Raw genomic sequence first — 14,112 nt, forward strand, 5'->3', positions numbered from 1 at the left:
TGAGGCAGAGCCGGCGCTGCGGTGGGATAGGGGAGGTGGTGGCTGGTGTGTTTCCCCTCAAGCCGTGGCGCGGGGAGGAAGGGGAAACCCCTGGCTAGCCGGATCACAAACGCAACCACCAGCTTCGGGGATGGTTCTTCCACCTCAGGCACCTCAAAACGCTGCAGAACGATGTCGTATCTCTGGGTTGCACGTCCTGCGTAGTGTGGGTTTTGGGTTTCGATGGACTGCAGAGAATACCCCTGGCATGAAGAACACGGTGCCACCCACCCTGAAACCCCCCTCGTTTGCCTCTGGCCGTTGTGCTCCTCAATACGGATACGTGGAAGAAAAATAAAATAAAAGTCAGAACCGCGAGTCAAGTGTGGTCCTCACCAGATCTTGCCTTGCCTTCGTCCCTTCGTGCGCAGGGAGCTACTGTGTAGTATGGCCCTGGAGCGCCTGTCCCCGAGGTCAAGGCGGGGCCAGGATGGGCGGAAGCAAGGCGGCAGGTCGGGGTCGCAGGCGCAATCCAGGGGCGGCGCGCAGCCGGCAGCGCCATCACAAAGAAAGAGGGATGGCCCGGGCACACACGGGCACTGGCTCAAGGTGAAGTGAAAGTGGTGGAAGCAGATGGGTGTCAAGGAGCGGAGTGGGGTATCCAGGGGTGAGATTGCAACGTGGGTACGGCAAGGATCCCGCCGACGAACTGCAAGGGGCGGCAGCTGGGGCCGTGTTTCATGTGTCCAAGAATGGAATAGCGCCGCCGCTGGAGACACCAAGACTCGACGTCGGCGATGCTGGTGGTTGATCATGAGAAGATCAGGCAGGGTCGGTCAGTTGACAGGATGCGTGCCGCGTGCGGCTTGAAGCTCTTGTAAATTTCCGAGTATGAAGTAGGTAAACAAGCAAGGAAGTAGCTAAGTGGAGGTATTGATGATTCCATCAAAAGAGCGTGAGGGTCTGCGTTGCTGGAAATAGAAACCTCGAGAGCAGCATGCACACAGAGTACCTACTCCATACGAGCGGACAGTTAGTCCTCTATGTCGGGTTTTAGGTGGTTTGGTACCTATGTCTAGAGTTGAGGCTCATCATGGGATCCCAGCGGTGTTTCCGGTCCGCACCTGAAGTACAGATAGGGAAAAAAAGAAAATTTTGAGACGGCTCGGATGTCGAGAGAAGTGTCCAGGCGGGAATCCGGAAGGGAAGACAACACTGCCCTTCAGGATTGACCTCTCTCGGCTTGGGTGGGCGTTGCTACCCACTCCCCAGTCGGCAACCACTAGGGCAACAACGCGGCCCCTCTGTTAAGAGCGCTAGTCACCAGGATCGATTTTTCTATACAAAATTCTCACTTGCACTAACAGCGGGTCCTTTCGGTGCTCCTTCCTTGAGAGACATCAAATGAGCATGCTGGGAACATCGCGTTGCTTGGTAAGTACCTCAAGCAAACACTCCTTCGAATGGAAACATAGCGGCGTCGACGTCGACGTCGGGTTCTTTCATCTCATCAACCTTCAAACCTATCCAACGAAACTTGGGGTTATATCAACGAACCGTTATTAGGGGTCACACACAGTAGTACAACACGCGGCTTAAAATTGTCGTATGACACTGCTCCCGAGACTCAAATTTCCGTGTGCCGGCTGGCATCCCGGAGGGTGATCTCACTCGGACCGCAAAGCGCCCGCTGGTTGGAGACCGGCCTCGAAGAACCAGACAGACCACCTCACCATGCCTTATTCCACTTTTCCGCGGGTGGTTCACGACGCCACTCGTGGTTTGGAATGCAGGATGGATCTGGCGTCTACTGGGTCTACTGGAGTAGCCCATATACAGAGTAGTTTACACCTTTAAGTGACCTCCACTTTTCCACCTGACGCGCGCGCGTCCAAAATTGAGTGAGGCTCTTCCGAAGAGCGCCGAAAATGCACACAGCAACAAACCAATGGCTCAAGAAAGATGAAAGGGCGGGTGGAGCCCTTCCTGGTGTGAATCATAAACGTTGGCGCCAGGCGTTGGTGTTTGTGGGGAAGGAGCTCCACTGTTCAAACCCACGTCAGCCGCAAGCCAAAGGCGGGGACTGCTTGTGGGGCTTGATCAGCGGCTGTCCGAGGCTCTGCTCCCGAAGATGGAGGTTGCAATCCATGGATCCGGCCATCAACATCAGTCAAAAATCCCAAGAGGGCAAGATTAAACTCGGAGCTTGGATGTTGGATTTATTGACCTTTTGATTGACCCTCCCGCAGGGTGTCAGGATGTGAATCCTTCTGCCGAGCATCTAGAATGTTCCCGTCGACGGCATCTATCCGGGAAACGATGGATTTTGTCACACCGTACCGTCCTCTCCAGCTCTTGCTCAATTCAACGTTATAGGATGCATGATACTTTCGATGAAAGACGACCTGATGGACGTAGTAGTACGCATCTCTTGTCAAGCTTGACTCATAGCAAGCCTTTCAGAAGGCTTGATGTTGTCATCCACACAGCCGGGCCAAACTCTCAGGCATCCTTCCACATAATATACCCGAAGCCATGTACGGGTATTTGTTACACCACATCCCATGACTATGATCATATCAGATCCTTCATGCGTAGCACAAACCATTTGGAGGTAACACCTTCACCTCTGAGCTCTATATTCCGGGGGCCACGCTCTGTCAGCATGCCAACCCACTCGGGACGGGCCTGCGCGCCTGCGCCGCACTGCCGCTGTCGTTTAGGTGGCTTACATGCAGCTCGAGAGGCGAGGGTGTGAGCTGCGCATCGGTACACTCCCTCCTCTTCCCACACTGTACACACTACGGAGTATTGCGTCATCGGATACCAACATGAACTTCCGGGTTGCTCGTACATCGTCAGTTCGGGAGAGTAAGCCTAGCATCTGGCTGGTAGGTGGTATATAACTTAGGTACCCCGTTACATAGGTAGCCCGCTGTGAATTAGCCCCGTATCTGCGGCGTGCCGTGCTCGGTTTGGTGGTATGACTTGCTTTGCTTCCCAGAACACACTGAAGGGCAAACAAGCCCAATCTATGTCACCATGTATACACTTAGGTCTATCTGCCCGAGTTAGGTACCTACAGGAAGCTTGATCGGGGATTATCTCTGAGGACAAACCAGAATACCTGTCCTACAATTGGCTTCTATTATGGGCATGGCATGACTTGAGGGCCCCTTCGCCACGCATGGCCCTGGCTGATGACCAACACCTACCGCGTGTAAAGTGGGCGCAAAGTCAAATTGACTGTCTGCCCAATATCCATCATCTAAGGTCCGTTATTAACTGTTATCTAGGACGAAGGAACAGCCAAGCCAGACCAGGCCGGATAAGATCGAGAATTTGCGTCATGTAAAAATGCTATGTCCCTCAGGATGGGCTCACCACAGGAAGTTAAGTCACATTCGAACAACATTCGAATAACAATACTAAGACGAAGTGTCATGGTATGGTTGGAAAAGAGAAAACCAAGATTTTTATACACAAAAAAAGATAACAACGGAGAGGGAATATTGAACGCGAAAAAAAATAAGTAGCAAACATGGAAAAAGTAACAAAACAACAACTCCTGGTCGCCATCCAAAACCTCATGAACCATCATGACTGGGCATCTTTTTCCATCGAGGTGGTTGTGGGGGGTGTCATTCGTCGTTTCGTTCGCAAAGTGTTGGGTGGAAAAAGGGGGAGGAGGAAGTTCAAGTTTCCCGGTCGGGAGGTGGAGGAGAGGACATCAAAAACCCGAACCAAAGGGGGAGAAATGAAAAGAAAAAGAGATGAGGAGGAAGACCACATGTCAAAGGATGAGGCACTTCTCCTTTCTTTTCCTCCTCCGACGTCTCCTGGATGGATCATCCGATCGTCCTGACGCTCCGGCATCCCGCCCGTCGTCCGGGCCGTCCTCGCGCTGGAGCATGAGCCGGCAGAGGTGCGTGAACGCTTCATCGACGTTGGCTGCAGGAAGCAAGCGGTGTTAGCATGGCCGGCAAGAAAATACACATGGCAGGCAGTATGAAAAACGTACTTCTCGTCCTCGCGCTCGCCTCATAGTACGGCACATCCCAACGCTGCGACAGAGAGAAGGCCTTGACGCGATCGACGGCGCGCTGGTCCTCCAGGTCCGCCTTGTTGCCCACGATGACGATGGGGATTTTTTCGTCGTCTTTGATGCGGATGATATCGTCGCGCAGGCCCTCGAGCTCGTCGAATGACGCCCGCGACGAGATGCTGAAGACTAGCAGGAAGCCTTGTCCGCTTTTCATGTAGAGATCTCGCATGGCGACTGGGAGAAAGAACGTTAGTCAAGGATGCGAGTAGGACGGGAGGGAGAAAGAGTTAGGTAAGGCTTACCGAATTGTTCCGTGCCGGCTGTGTCGAGACTGTGGTGGGGAAATCATGGAGTTAGCTGGGATGAAGACGAGGCAGACAGTTGACTCCATCGACTTCTATGACTTACATCTCGAGCACTACTTGACGGCCCTGAATTTCGTTGGCATGTCAGTGACAGGGGTAACAAAGATACAAACAGTCAAGGGAAACTCACATCGACGGAAACCGTCGTCCGGTATGAGTCTTCGATGGTCGGGTCATAGCTCTCGATCCACTCATTATGAACGAATTGGGCTATTGTGAAGACATAGTGTGAGTATATCAGGCCACGTGAGAAGGGTACTGCACCCGAAGATGCAGAGTCGTGAGGAGTCTAAAGGCAGCTCAATGGAAGTGGGAAGTGTGGTAGAGGGCGACATGTGCGTACCAGTCAAGCAACTTTTCCCAACGCCACCTGGAGGAAGCAAAGCGAGAAGATCTCGAGTCAGCAAGCTAATGACGACATGCCATGAGGAGCCAAGGGCGCAACGGCTAGCCGAACACAACCCGGGCCTACCGCTGAGCGGCGGAGCAGGAGGGCATAAACGAACCTGCACCAAGGACGACCACGTTGAACTCCCGACTATATGAGGAAGGTTAGTCAGCATGTGGATGAAGTTATAAGACTGGAGGTATATAAATCCAAGCGAGTATAGGGTGTGTGTGGCAGAAGCAGGAGACGAGATGGATTGAAGACATCATCCGCCTCAGACATGCAATGAGATATCAACATCTACTTGCTGACTCTCCAGAAAGCACGTGGATGGTGTGGATTCCACAACCATCCGAACTCATGAGAAGAAGGAAGACAATCAATGTTCACTCACCATGGTTGGTAACTAAACTTGCGCATCGTCCCCTATTACGACGCCTCCACCCCAGCGTTGCCGCTGCTGGTGCTCGTGCTCGTGCTCGTTGCCGGTAATCGCTGTGTGTTGCCGCCGCTTAACTAGATCTCGGTGTCGACTCAGGAGCCGGTGCAGCCGAATATCAGGAGCTCCGGGAATCAGGGTCGAAGCCGAAACGGAGCGGCCGTTTGCCGGGGATAGCGGATGATGGAAAGCAAACACCACCCAACGGCTGCGCCGGAGCCCAAACAAACGGGGATGCCGAAAAACTGGAGAGGGGCAGCGGGGACGAGGTCCGAAGCGGAGGTCGCGGCTGGCGGTTGGCGACGGACAGATGCGGATGTTTTGGCGAGCCAGAGATTTTTCTTGCTGCTGTTCTTCTTCAACGACACTCCGCTCCCTCAGGCTCGCTCCATACGCGAAATGGAAATCAGCCGGCAGTAGAACGAATGATGAGTTGGGACGCCAAAAAGCCCAGGTTCGTTTCTTCGTCGGAATTGAGTGTGGGCATCAAGACCCAGAGGTGGGGGAGATGAGAGCAAAGGGGGAGGTAAAAAATATGGATCCCCCTTTTTCTTCGATTTCCTTTTTTCAGCTCACTCTCCTCTTAGTGCAGAACCGGAGGGAGAGACGGTGCGAGGAAGACACGCGAAGGCACACACTCAAAATACACGCACATGCAGAGCAGATGGGCAAGAAAAAAGAACGGGATGTTGTGTTGGTTTTCTTTTTTTCTCTCGTTTTTTGCACCTTGTCCCGAGCCCAACCGCGCAACGCCCCTCACGTCCCTGATATTCTTGTCCCCCTGGCCTGAATTTTAGGGGAAGGGGAGGAGGGGCCAACCCTTGCTCCTCCTGCACCCAAGCCCACGGGGGCGGCGACGCAGCAGAGAGGCCAGACACGCGCCAGGAAGCTCGAAGCTGGCCTGGCAGGCTGGCCTGGACGCAAGAGGAAACTGGGGCGTTTGTGCAGAGGAGAGGCTTGCGAGCGGGAGACGGGGGCAGCCAGTGTGGACTGCAGGCGAGAACTGGAGGGACTACTCCGTCAGAAAGCTGGCTGCTTCACTTGACAGGAGTGAGGGGAAACTTGGTCATGCCGCTTGAAGAAGCGGGAGCAGCGTGTTCAAGCTCTCTGGTGGGCGGGCCGCATAACCTTGGGGGTACGGGGACAAAGAGGTGAAAGGTGTGGAAGCGAACCACTTGGACGGCTGCCCGCTCCCCGGACTGCCGACTCGCCAACGTCCACGTTGCCGTGCCCAGGGCCTGGCGACCAAGCGAGTCCACGGACTGTTTGTTAAACGTGCATCTTCCGACGGAGTACATGTCGAACAGACGCAGTAACTACCTAGATACCTTAGGTAAGGTAGTTACTGCAGGTCAGGTGCGTACCTGGCTGCTATAAGTACATACAGCATGGATTGACAAACCACGGAGTGCGGCCTGTGGTAGACAATGGGGGGATCCTGCACAGTCAAGAAAGGTCAATCATCTGCACAGGATAACACCGTGAACCTGGCTTTCAGATGCATCGTTCTGCCGCAAACTCAAAAATAAAAAAAATAAAAAGTAAATAAAATAAAAAAAATAAGCGCGACTTTTTGGGTCAACTCCTCCCAAGCAGCAGCCGAACGAATCCAGAGCTGCGATGCTTGAGGATGTGGGTCTTAATGGAGCTCCGGGATTGGTCCGATTCGCGGACATTGAGATCTGGCCAATCAATGGACAGCGACCTCTTGGTGTCCAGGTTCTCCAGTTTGTGTTGGCTTTTGTGTCCTCTTCGAGATGTTCATTCTCACATACCTCATACAACTGTATCCAAGTTTGGAAGCCTCGATGCGGGCCGCTGCACCGGGCCTGACATGCGCCTCATAAATTCTTCTTCCGACAAGAAAGCTGTTGGCCGCTTTACGCTGACCATGGGATCCTCTGTTGGCTAATGGGATGGACTTGTGGAGGGGCTGTGTGTCTTGCTTAGCCTGTGAGCGGACCTTGGAACGAGAAGGATGCTGATCCTTTGGCAGCAGACAAGCAACAACTCGGTGTGATGGGCTTTGCAGCCGCAGCGAGACGACAGATAGACATCTGACAGTGACAACCGGCACGCCTCCAATCTTACCCGCGCCAGAGACCTGTCCTTTTTCTTGCGCTTTTCTATTTCTATGCAAGATTGACAACGGCTGCCCCGCCTAGTTGATTCCCAGAAACGAGTCAGCGATTGTACATTTCTCCACCCAAGTTAGGTGGTGGCTTGAACGTGTAAGATTTTCATCGGTACTTGACATCCAAGAAGGTGTCAAAACGGCTGACAGGCTGACCGAAACCACCAACGTTGATGACCGGTCACTCACCCTCTACCTCCGGCTGTCCTTCCCCGGGCCGCCACTGGGCTGCAGCAGTAGCTCGCATGCTGCGGTAACTCCCAGAACCCGGAAGCGGGTGGTCCCAACAAGCCGACGTCAATCCCATGTCTCGTCTGTCCAGCGGCTCCAGATGGGTCGAGCCTTCTCAGACTCCGATCCCAGAGATGCTATATCCTGGTTCCCGTCCATGTCGGTCAAGCCAACAGCCTGTCTCTTGACGCACATGCTCACATGTACATGCTGCAAGCCTACTTCCCTCTCTGGACCCAGACGGAGGGATGAGTATACTACAACGTACTACCTGAGCCACCTCAGTCTCGACCCGTAATGCGGCCCTCCAAGCAAAGATCGACGTATACTTATACATTACATGCATAGGGGCATGAAAACTGTTGGAGAGTGAGACAAACGGATCGGCGTTATGTCTTAGAGCGGCTAAATGGCCAGTCATCGTTCGCTCTTTAGTAACTGCCCGTAGAGATACGTCGAATCTTATGTCTTGTATCACACATATTGGGGTTCATCACTCGAGATCTTATATTGCCAGCCGGGTGTGTCTCCTGGGATGCGGGACCGCTGCGGTCCTCAGGGTAGGATGCCAGCCAGGCATAATCTCCTGCCAAACCGCTGGCCTCGGTTGGTATGTCTGGTCAAGCGTTCAAAGACTATGTTCAGCTACCGCACTTGATAATCCTTTTGAGCCCCATTGACAATATAAGCCCTACCCGACTGTTCTGACTAAATCATTCATGGATGAAGAGAGACTCAAGTTTCCACACTTTACCCAGACCCCAAGCTTCCTTTGCCTCGCTCTCTTCACGCTAGCACATGTCCTTGCGAGCTTTCACATTACAACCCGCCATTTCACAACCTTGGCAGAAGCGTGGTGGGGTAGATTCGCCTCTCTCTGCCATAGGAAGCTTGTGTAGTGTCATGTTTAGCATGACAGTGACAAACATATCCAGCTCTGACAAAAAAGTGTATGATTACTAAACACATCAGCTTAGACACCCATGACTTATTCTGACCCTGTTCTGTTGATTTCTCGCCTCCCGGCTACGCAGCAGCTCGGATCAAGGTGCCTGAGCTGGATGCGTTGCCATACACGCTTGCTTTTTTACATCGCTTGCTTGCATGACCGTTGTGTGTCAGAGTCGGTAGTACTGCACCTTTGACTTGAAAAGTAGTCTCCCTGGGGGAAAGCTTCAAGGCTTTGGTAAAGCATCAAAGTAGGAGCTTTGAATAAGTATTATTTTGAAGACAACGAAGCAAGATTCAGATCCACATACAAGATGGAAGCAGCCTGTCTGTTCAAGTATTCAAGATGCCACTCAGCCTCGTTGAAGAAGGCAGCTCAGAAGAATCATCATCAAGCATTTTTACACCACAACCTAAAGATGAATATAAGCCCTTAATGAGTACTTTCAGTGAGCGAAACTCGAAGAGAAGACACCAGAACATGAGTGCAAAATGTTATGGGATGATGCAGATGTAATGGGCCATTGGCAGTACGAAATCCGACCACTAGTCACTACAGACCCAAATATGTACTATATGGACAAAATATTCGCAGCATTTCTCAGTTGGTTGAGACATGTTCACATGGATCTCAACTCTCTGGTTTGGCAGCAAGAGAGAGCAATTTGTTGTCGCACTGTGTGTCCTGTTGTCCATGTGTGTGGAACCTCTTCTGGAAACCTGCCAAGACCAGACACGGTGCGGAACCTGAGACGTGTGTACAGTGCCGCCAGAAATTTCCAACTTCATCTCACTTTTACAAACATATCACTTCACTCGACATCCAAAGTCACCGACGTAGTGATACAACCAAGAGTGTCCGCCAACAACCAATCAATCCGGACTCAACCGATAACGAAACGGCCAGATACACCCTCCGCCTTTTTGAAATCGACCAGGACAGAGAGGTATCTTGACCTCCCAAGCCCATCATCACCAAGTGTACCACTGCCATTCTCACACCCCATCACCAACAACGCAAACCACCCATCAACATGGCCACCCAAGAGACCACCAAAAAGCGCAAGCTCCAAGAATCCGATGCCGCCACCGACGCGGCCCTACGCAAGAAGCAAAAACGCCAACAAAAGAAGAAGCAGCTCCGCCAGAAATACGCCCAAGGGGAGACCGACCTGGACCTCGAAGCCGGCCTGAACCGCGCCTTTGAGCGCATGGACGGCCAGCTGCTCGCCGATCATCTGGCGCAAAAGACAAGACGGTTTGGCGCGGACCTGAGCCCGGTGGAGTTGGCTGATTTGTATATCTCTGGTGTGTTTTTTCTTCCAAACAGGAGGATAAGAACCTCTCAACCGGCTAACTCGTCGTCACAGCAAATGCCATCAAGGATACGACATCATGGGACCAGCCGCGGTCGTTGGAGAACTTGCCGGCATTCCTCGAGAAATTCGCCCGCCCCAACGAGAAGTTGGATGAAGCGCCCTCAAAGAACGGCTCGCCGCACACCCTTATAGTGTCGGCTGCTGGCCTGCGCGCTGCTGATCTCGTGAGGGCGGTGAGGAAGTTCCAGAAAAAGGGAAGCCCCGTGGCGAAGTTGGTGAGTCTTTTGGAAATCTTCTTGGTGTATTGACACCGCCTGAGCAAAGTAGCTGACATGGCTGTGTCTCAGTTCGCGAAGCATTTCAAGCTCGAGGAACAGGTCTCTTTTCTTCAGAAGTACCGGACAGGGATAGCCGTCGGCACGCCTCAGCGCTTGATCGACTTGATAGAGAATGGTACGTTGACCCCATCAGTGTTACACACGCAGTTCTTGCTGACTAGATTCTTAGATGCTCTCTCTCTTCAGTACCTGAAGCGTCTTGTCGTCGATGCGTCACACATCGACCAGAAGAAACGAGGAATTATGGACATGAGGGAGACAATGATGCCACTGGCGAAGCTCTTGTGCATTAGGGACTTGAAGGAACGATACATGGACGAGAAGGACAACTGGCATGTTGATTTGCTGTTCTACTAGACCCCTGGATGGCCTAGATGGTCTTGGAGCATTTGTATTGTAATGAGATACCACGAACATTAATCTTCTGGGTTTGAAGTTCAAGAGCCATGAGACTAGTCGAGATGCTCCTGGCAATCAGGCATTATCCCAAACAACAGCGTTCGACTGCGTAGTAAATCCTCACAAGAATATCACAGGCTTTGACATGGCAGCAAGAGACACAGCAAAGCACTGCACGAGATGCGGTGCGACAGAAAATAAGCAAGTAAACTCTATTGTAGAGCTACCAACTGTGTTTAGCCCAGCCAACACAGATGAACCAGCTAGCTGGACGAAGACTCTGCTCCCCCAGAGAGGTTGCTTTTTCCCGCGTTTTGAGCACACTCGACTTACGGAGGGACGCCGGAAAGCCAAGAGAGGTGCGTACCATGGCGGGAAATGACTTTGGCTACAAGCCAGTGTCATAAGCGTGGTGACTGGACCTCGTGTGCAAGTCAGGTAATGACCAAGCATCAAGCTATACCCTACCGAGTCCCGGAGACCTGCTACGAGTCTGTTAGTCCACAGCCCCAAGACCAAAGCTTGTGTTGATACAAAAATGAATTGTCGTCAGGTCGATCAGAATATGTAAGAAAGACTTTCATTTAACCGCCAGGTATAGCCGCCCCGGCGAAAGGGGGCCACCAAAACGGCATCAATCGCAAATTACTCTCATCACTTCGACCGTGAGATGGAGGGGCAAGAAAACCTCAGAAAACTAACGTACCTTGATTGATCTACTCCCCTCGTCGTGCCGTCCACAGGTCTGACGAGGAGAGGGAAAGGTCTCCGAACCGTGCCGACAGACCACGTCGTCAGTGGTTCGAGAAACCGACCTGAAATTTCTACCAGCAGGTGATTGCGCGAATTGAGCGCACAGCAGGTAAGTGTCGAAAACACAGGAAACCCTAAATGAGGTTCCGATTAAAACAGAAGAGTATTTTCCAGATATCTATAAGAAGGAATGACATGCCTGTTGGCGTCGTTGCACAACGGCGCCCAAATGGTTTGAGAGACGCCAGAGAAGAAGAGAAACGTGAACGTGGGTTGAGATTTATGGTCGTCAAATTTTTGGAGAACTGATTAGATATGCACAAACTGTGGGCCCAGCAGCTTGGGTGGACCCACTTCCATGGGACCGTACAGTACAAGGAACGAAAATCAGAACACTGTGCCTCCCCGATCTCCGGGTGTAAGTGACACGCCCATCCCACTTCACCCTGATAATCCAAGACAACCCATACGCCGAAAACTCCTACAAACATATAATTCCCAAATACACGGCTTCTCTCACGGAATACATGGCGTCTTGCACTCCGGACACAGCAATCCCGCAGTCACCCACACCTCTTTCCCCTTGCTGGCACACGCCGGGCATCGGAGGCCAGGAAGTGTCTGCACAAAGCATGTCAGTTCCCAGATTTCCCAAGTATCGGCTTACATTCATTCCTTCCCAGGCTTACCCCGTACATCTTTGGAGCTACGTGTGAGCTATGGAGGTACTATAGTGAATGGGCGGGATAGGTCTGAGTTTCACCGGGTGTCGTGAGCTTCGGTGGAGAGAGTGATTCCTTCGAAGTTGAATCACCAGTTGATCAAGTCTGATCGATTAGTTTGAAGCGTGGATTATTATTGCCATTTGGAATAATGGCCTCAGGTAAGAGGGGATTCGACCTCTGCTTTATACACTGGTGGTCATCACATCACTTCCAGACCGCATCCCTCATCCATCCAAACGACAACAAGATTGTCGTGAGTGAGCAGCACCTCGGCGTTTGCTCCTGTTGTGTCCATCTAGGCTCGGGAGCAGCAAGTCAGTTCCCCCTCCCACGCCTGAGAGGTGTTGACCGCTCAGTCCACAACATCAAACGAAGGGCTCACCGGTCTCCCATCCTCGCAGTCGTCCCCCAGTCAAGGGGCCGGGGAATGCGCGAGACAGCTGAACAAGCTGCATCTCAAACACACAGACTCACCCACCCATTCAGTCTCGACAAGATAATCCAGGCAGTCCCATCTGTCAATCTCAAACGTAGCCACCTATCAGGGGTCGGCTTGATAGTTGCTCACAGAGGATTCCAACCCTTTTACTCTTGTTACGCCTCCCCTGTTTGGATCAGCCCACATCTTCCAAGAATATGACCACTTCTCCTCCACCAATCCGGCCAATCCCAACTCCCCCGCGCTTGACCTTATCAACGTTAAGATGCCTTGGGCATGAAACGCCCTCACCGGTCAAGGATACTATAGAGCCGTCAAACAGAAAAGAACAAGAAAAGGTCACACCCACCTCCACACACACACCCAAACTACGGCATCAAACCCCACGTCGTACAACCATGTCAAACAGTATCGCTGAGGACCAATCCTCTCGGATATCCTCCGCGATCCTGCTACGACATGTACAGGACGGCACTGATACAAAGGAAACAGGACCGCAACTCGAAGCAGAGAGAACAATGCTTTCTGGACAACCAGAAACACACTCGTCCATTCCCACGTGGCCTACCCAAGCCATTGTTTTTCCCACACCTGTCCAACCACTCTTAAAAAGGAAAGAAGACGGAAACGAAACGAAAAAGTGGATAAGCGAAAGGCAGGAATCTGACAGGTCATGGCCGGTGACGGAGTTTTTGTTTGCCCACATGCATATCATCCCGAAGGTACATGCAGGTCTGACCCACTCCCCTTTTTCATGACCATCATCATCAACCACCTCCGGCGATTCATTCTTACTACTACGTACCTTATGGATGTACTTCTGCCCAACGCCTCACCGCAGCCAATACATGCACACACATAGTCATATGTAGAGATGGAGAGAGAGAGAGATGTGGGCGGGGTGAGACACTCAACAGCAAGGTTGAAGAGACCAGATCCCAAAACTCCCCCCATAAGATGTTGTTTTGTGTGGCATTCCCGATTAACGCCTCCTTCACTTACCGGTTTACCTTACCGCCCGTAAACTGCCTGACTCGAGCTTCCTGAGGTGGGGGCCAACCATGGCGTCCTTCCGCATAATATTGAAGGACGGGAAACGAGAGACAACTGGTTGGTACTAACGTTGTGCTTCCGACTCTTCCCGCTCATACACCCTGTTTCTGCTGTTCTACTACACGGCTAGTAGAAGCGCCCAAATCACAAACAAGGAACAGCTGTTTCCAGAATTCTATATCAGTTGTGTCCCTTCGGGGGATACATTACGGGTTCAAAAAGGGTACCTGACTGACCTACACATAGATATTCGAGGTCCAGACTCCCTCTCCATCTATTGTCCACATCCACAACCAAACCTAACCCCGTGCGTTTGTTCCCGGACGAAGTCTATTTTAAGAGGTGAGGGATTTGGCACAGGACGGGGCGATGCATGCTTCTTCTTCTTCTGCCTTTTGAGGCTACATTTGTTTGCCTTATCTCATCCTCCCCTCCACCAACGCCCCTTCCAAGCACATGCCTCTATCCCAACAATTGCTTGTTCCGCCACCCAAAGATTTGGTCAACTCAGGATGAGTAACACACACACACACACACATATATATATATATATATAT

At 52.0% G+C, this 14,112-nt stretch overlaps 4 protein-coding genes across 4 annotated transcripts; 2 read left to right on the plus strand and 2 right to left on the minus strand.

The window, feature by feature from the left end:
- Nucleotides 1-3,772: 3,772 nt before the first annotated feature.
- On the minus strand, nucleotides 3,773-5,197 carry VTJ04DRAFT_2499 (uncharacterized protein; the record flags this gene model as incomplete). The annotated part of the gene is made up of 8 exons (XM_069360294.1): nucleotides 3,773-3,930; nucleotides 4,001-4,258; nucleotides 4,327-4,355; nucleotides 4,433-4,455; nucleotides 4,520-4,599; nucleotides 4,733-4,759; nucleotides 4,896-4,927; nucleotides 5,172-5,197. 8 exons carry the CDS (start codon nucleotides 5,195-5,197, stop codon nucleotides 3,773-3,775), a joined length of 633 nt encoding a protein of 210 aa, XP_069221020.1.
- Nucleotides 5,198-5,396: 199 nt separating this feature from the next.
- VTJ04DRAFT_2500 (uncharacterized protein) lies at nucleotides 5,397-5,636 on the plus strand (the record flags this gene model as incomplete). Its single annotated transcript, XM_069360297.1, has 1 exon — nucleotides 5,397-5,636. One exon carries the CDS (start codon nucleotides 5,397-5,399, stop codon nucleotides 5,634-5,636), a length of 240 nt encoding a protein of 79 aa, XP_069221021.1.
- Nucleotides 5,637-6,253: 617 nt separating this feature from the next.
- Nucleotides 6,254-6,514, minus strand: VTJ04DRAFT_2501 (uncharacterized protein; the record flags this gene model as incomplete). The annotated part of the gene is made up of 1 exon (XM_069360298.1): nucleotides 6,254-6,514. One exon carries the CDS (start codon nucleotides 6,512-6,514, stop codon nucleotides 6,254-6,256), a length of 261 nt encoding a protein of 86 aa, XP_069221022.1.
- A 3,049-nt stretch (nucleotides 6,515-9,563) lies between these two features.
- VTJ04DRAFT_2502 (uncharacterized protein) lies at nucleotides 9,564-10,543 on the plus strand (the record flags this gene model as incomplete). The annotated part of the gene is made up of 4 exons (XM_069360299.1): nucleotides 9,564-9,837; nucleotides 9,900-10,123; nucleotides 10,196-10,301; nucleotides 10,356-10,543. 4 exons carry the CDS (start codon nucleotides 9,564-9,566, stop codon nucleotides 10,541-10,543), a joined length of 792 nt encoding a protein of 263 aa, XP_069221023.1.
- Nucleotides 10,544-14,112: the final 3,569 nt, after the last annotated feature.

Source organism: Mycothermus thermophilus (genome assembly GCF_041956435.1).
Source record: "Mycothermus thermophilus strain CBS 625.91 unplaced genomic scaffold VTJ04scaffold_2, whole genome shotgun sequence".
NCBI lineage: Eukaryota > Fungi > Ascomycota > Sordariomycetes > Sordariales > Chaetomiaceae > Mycothermus > Mycothermus thermophilus.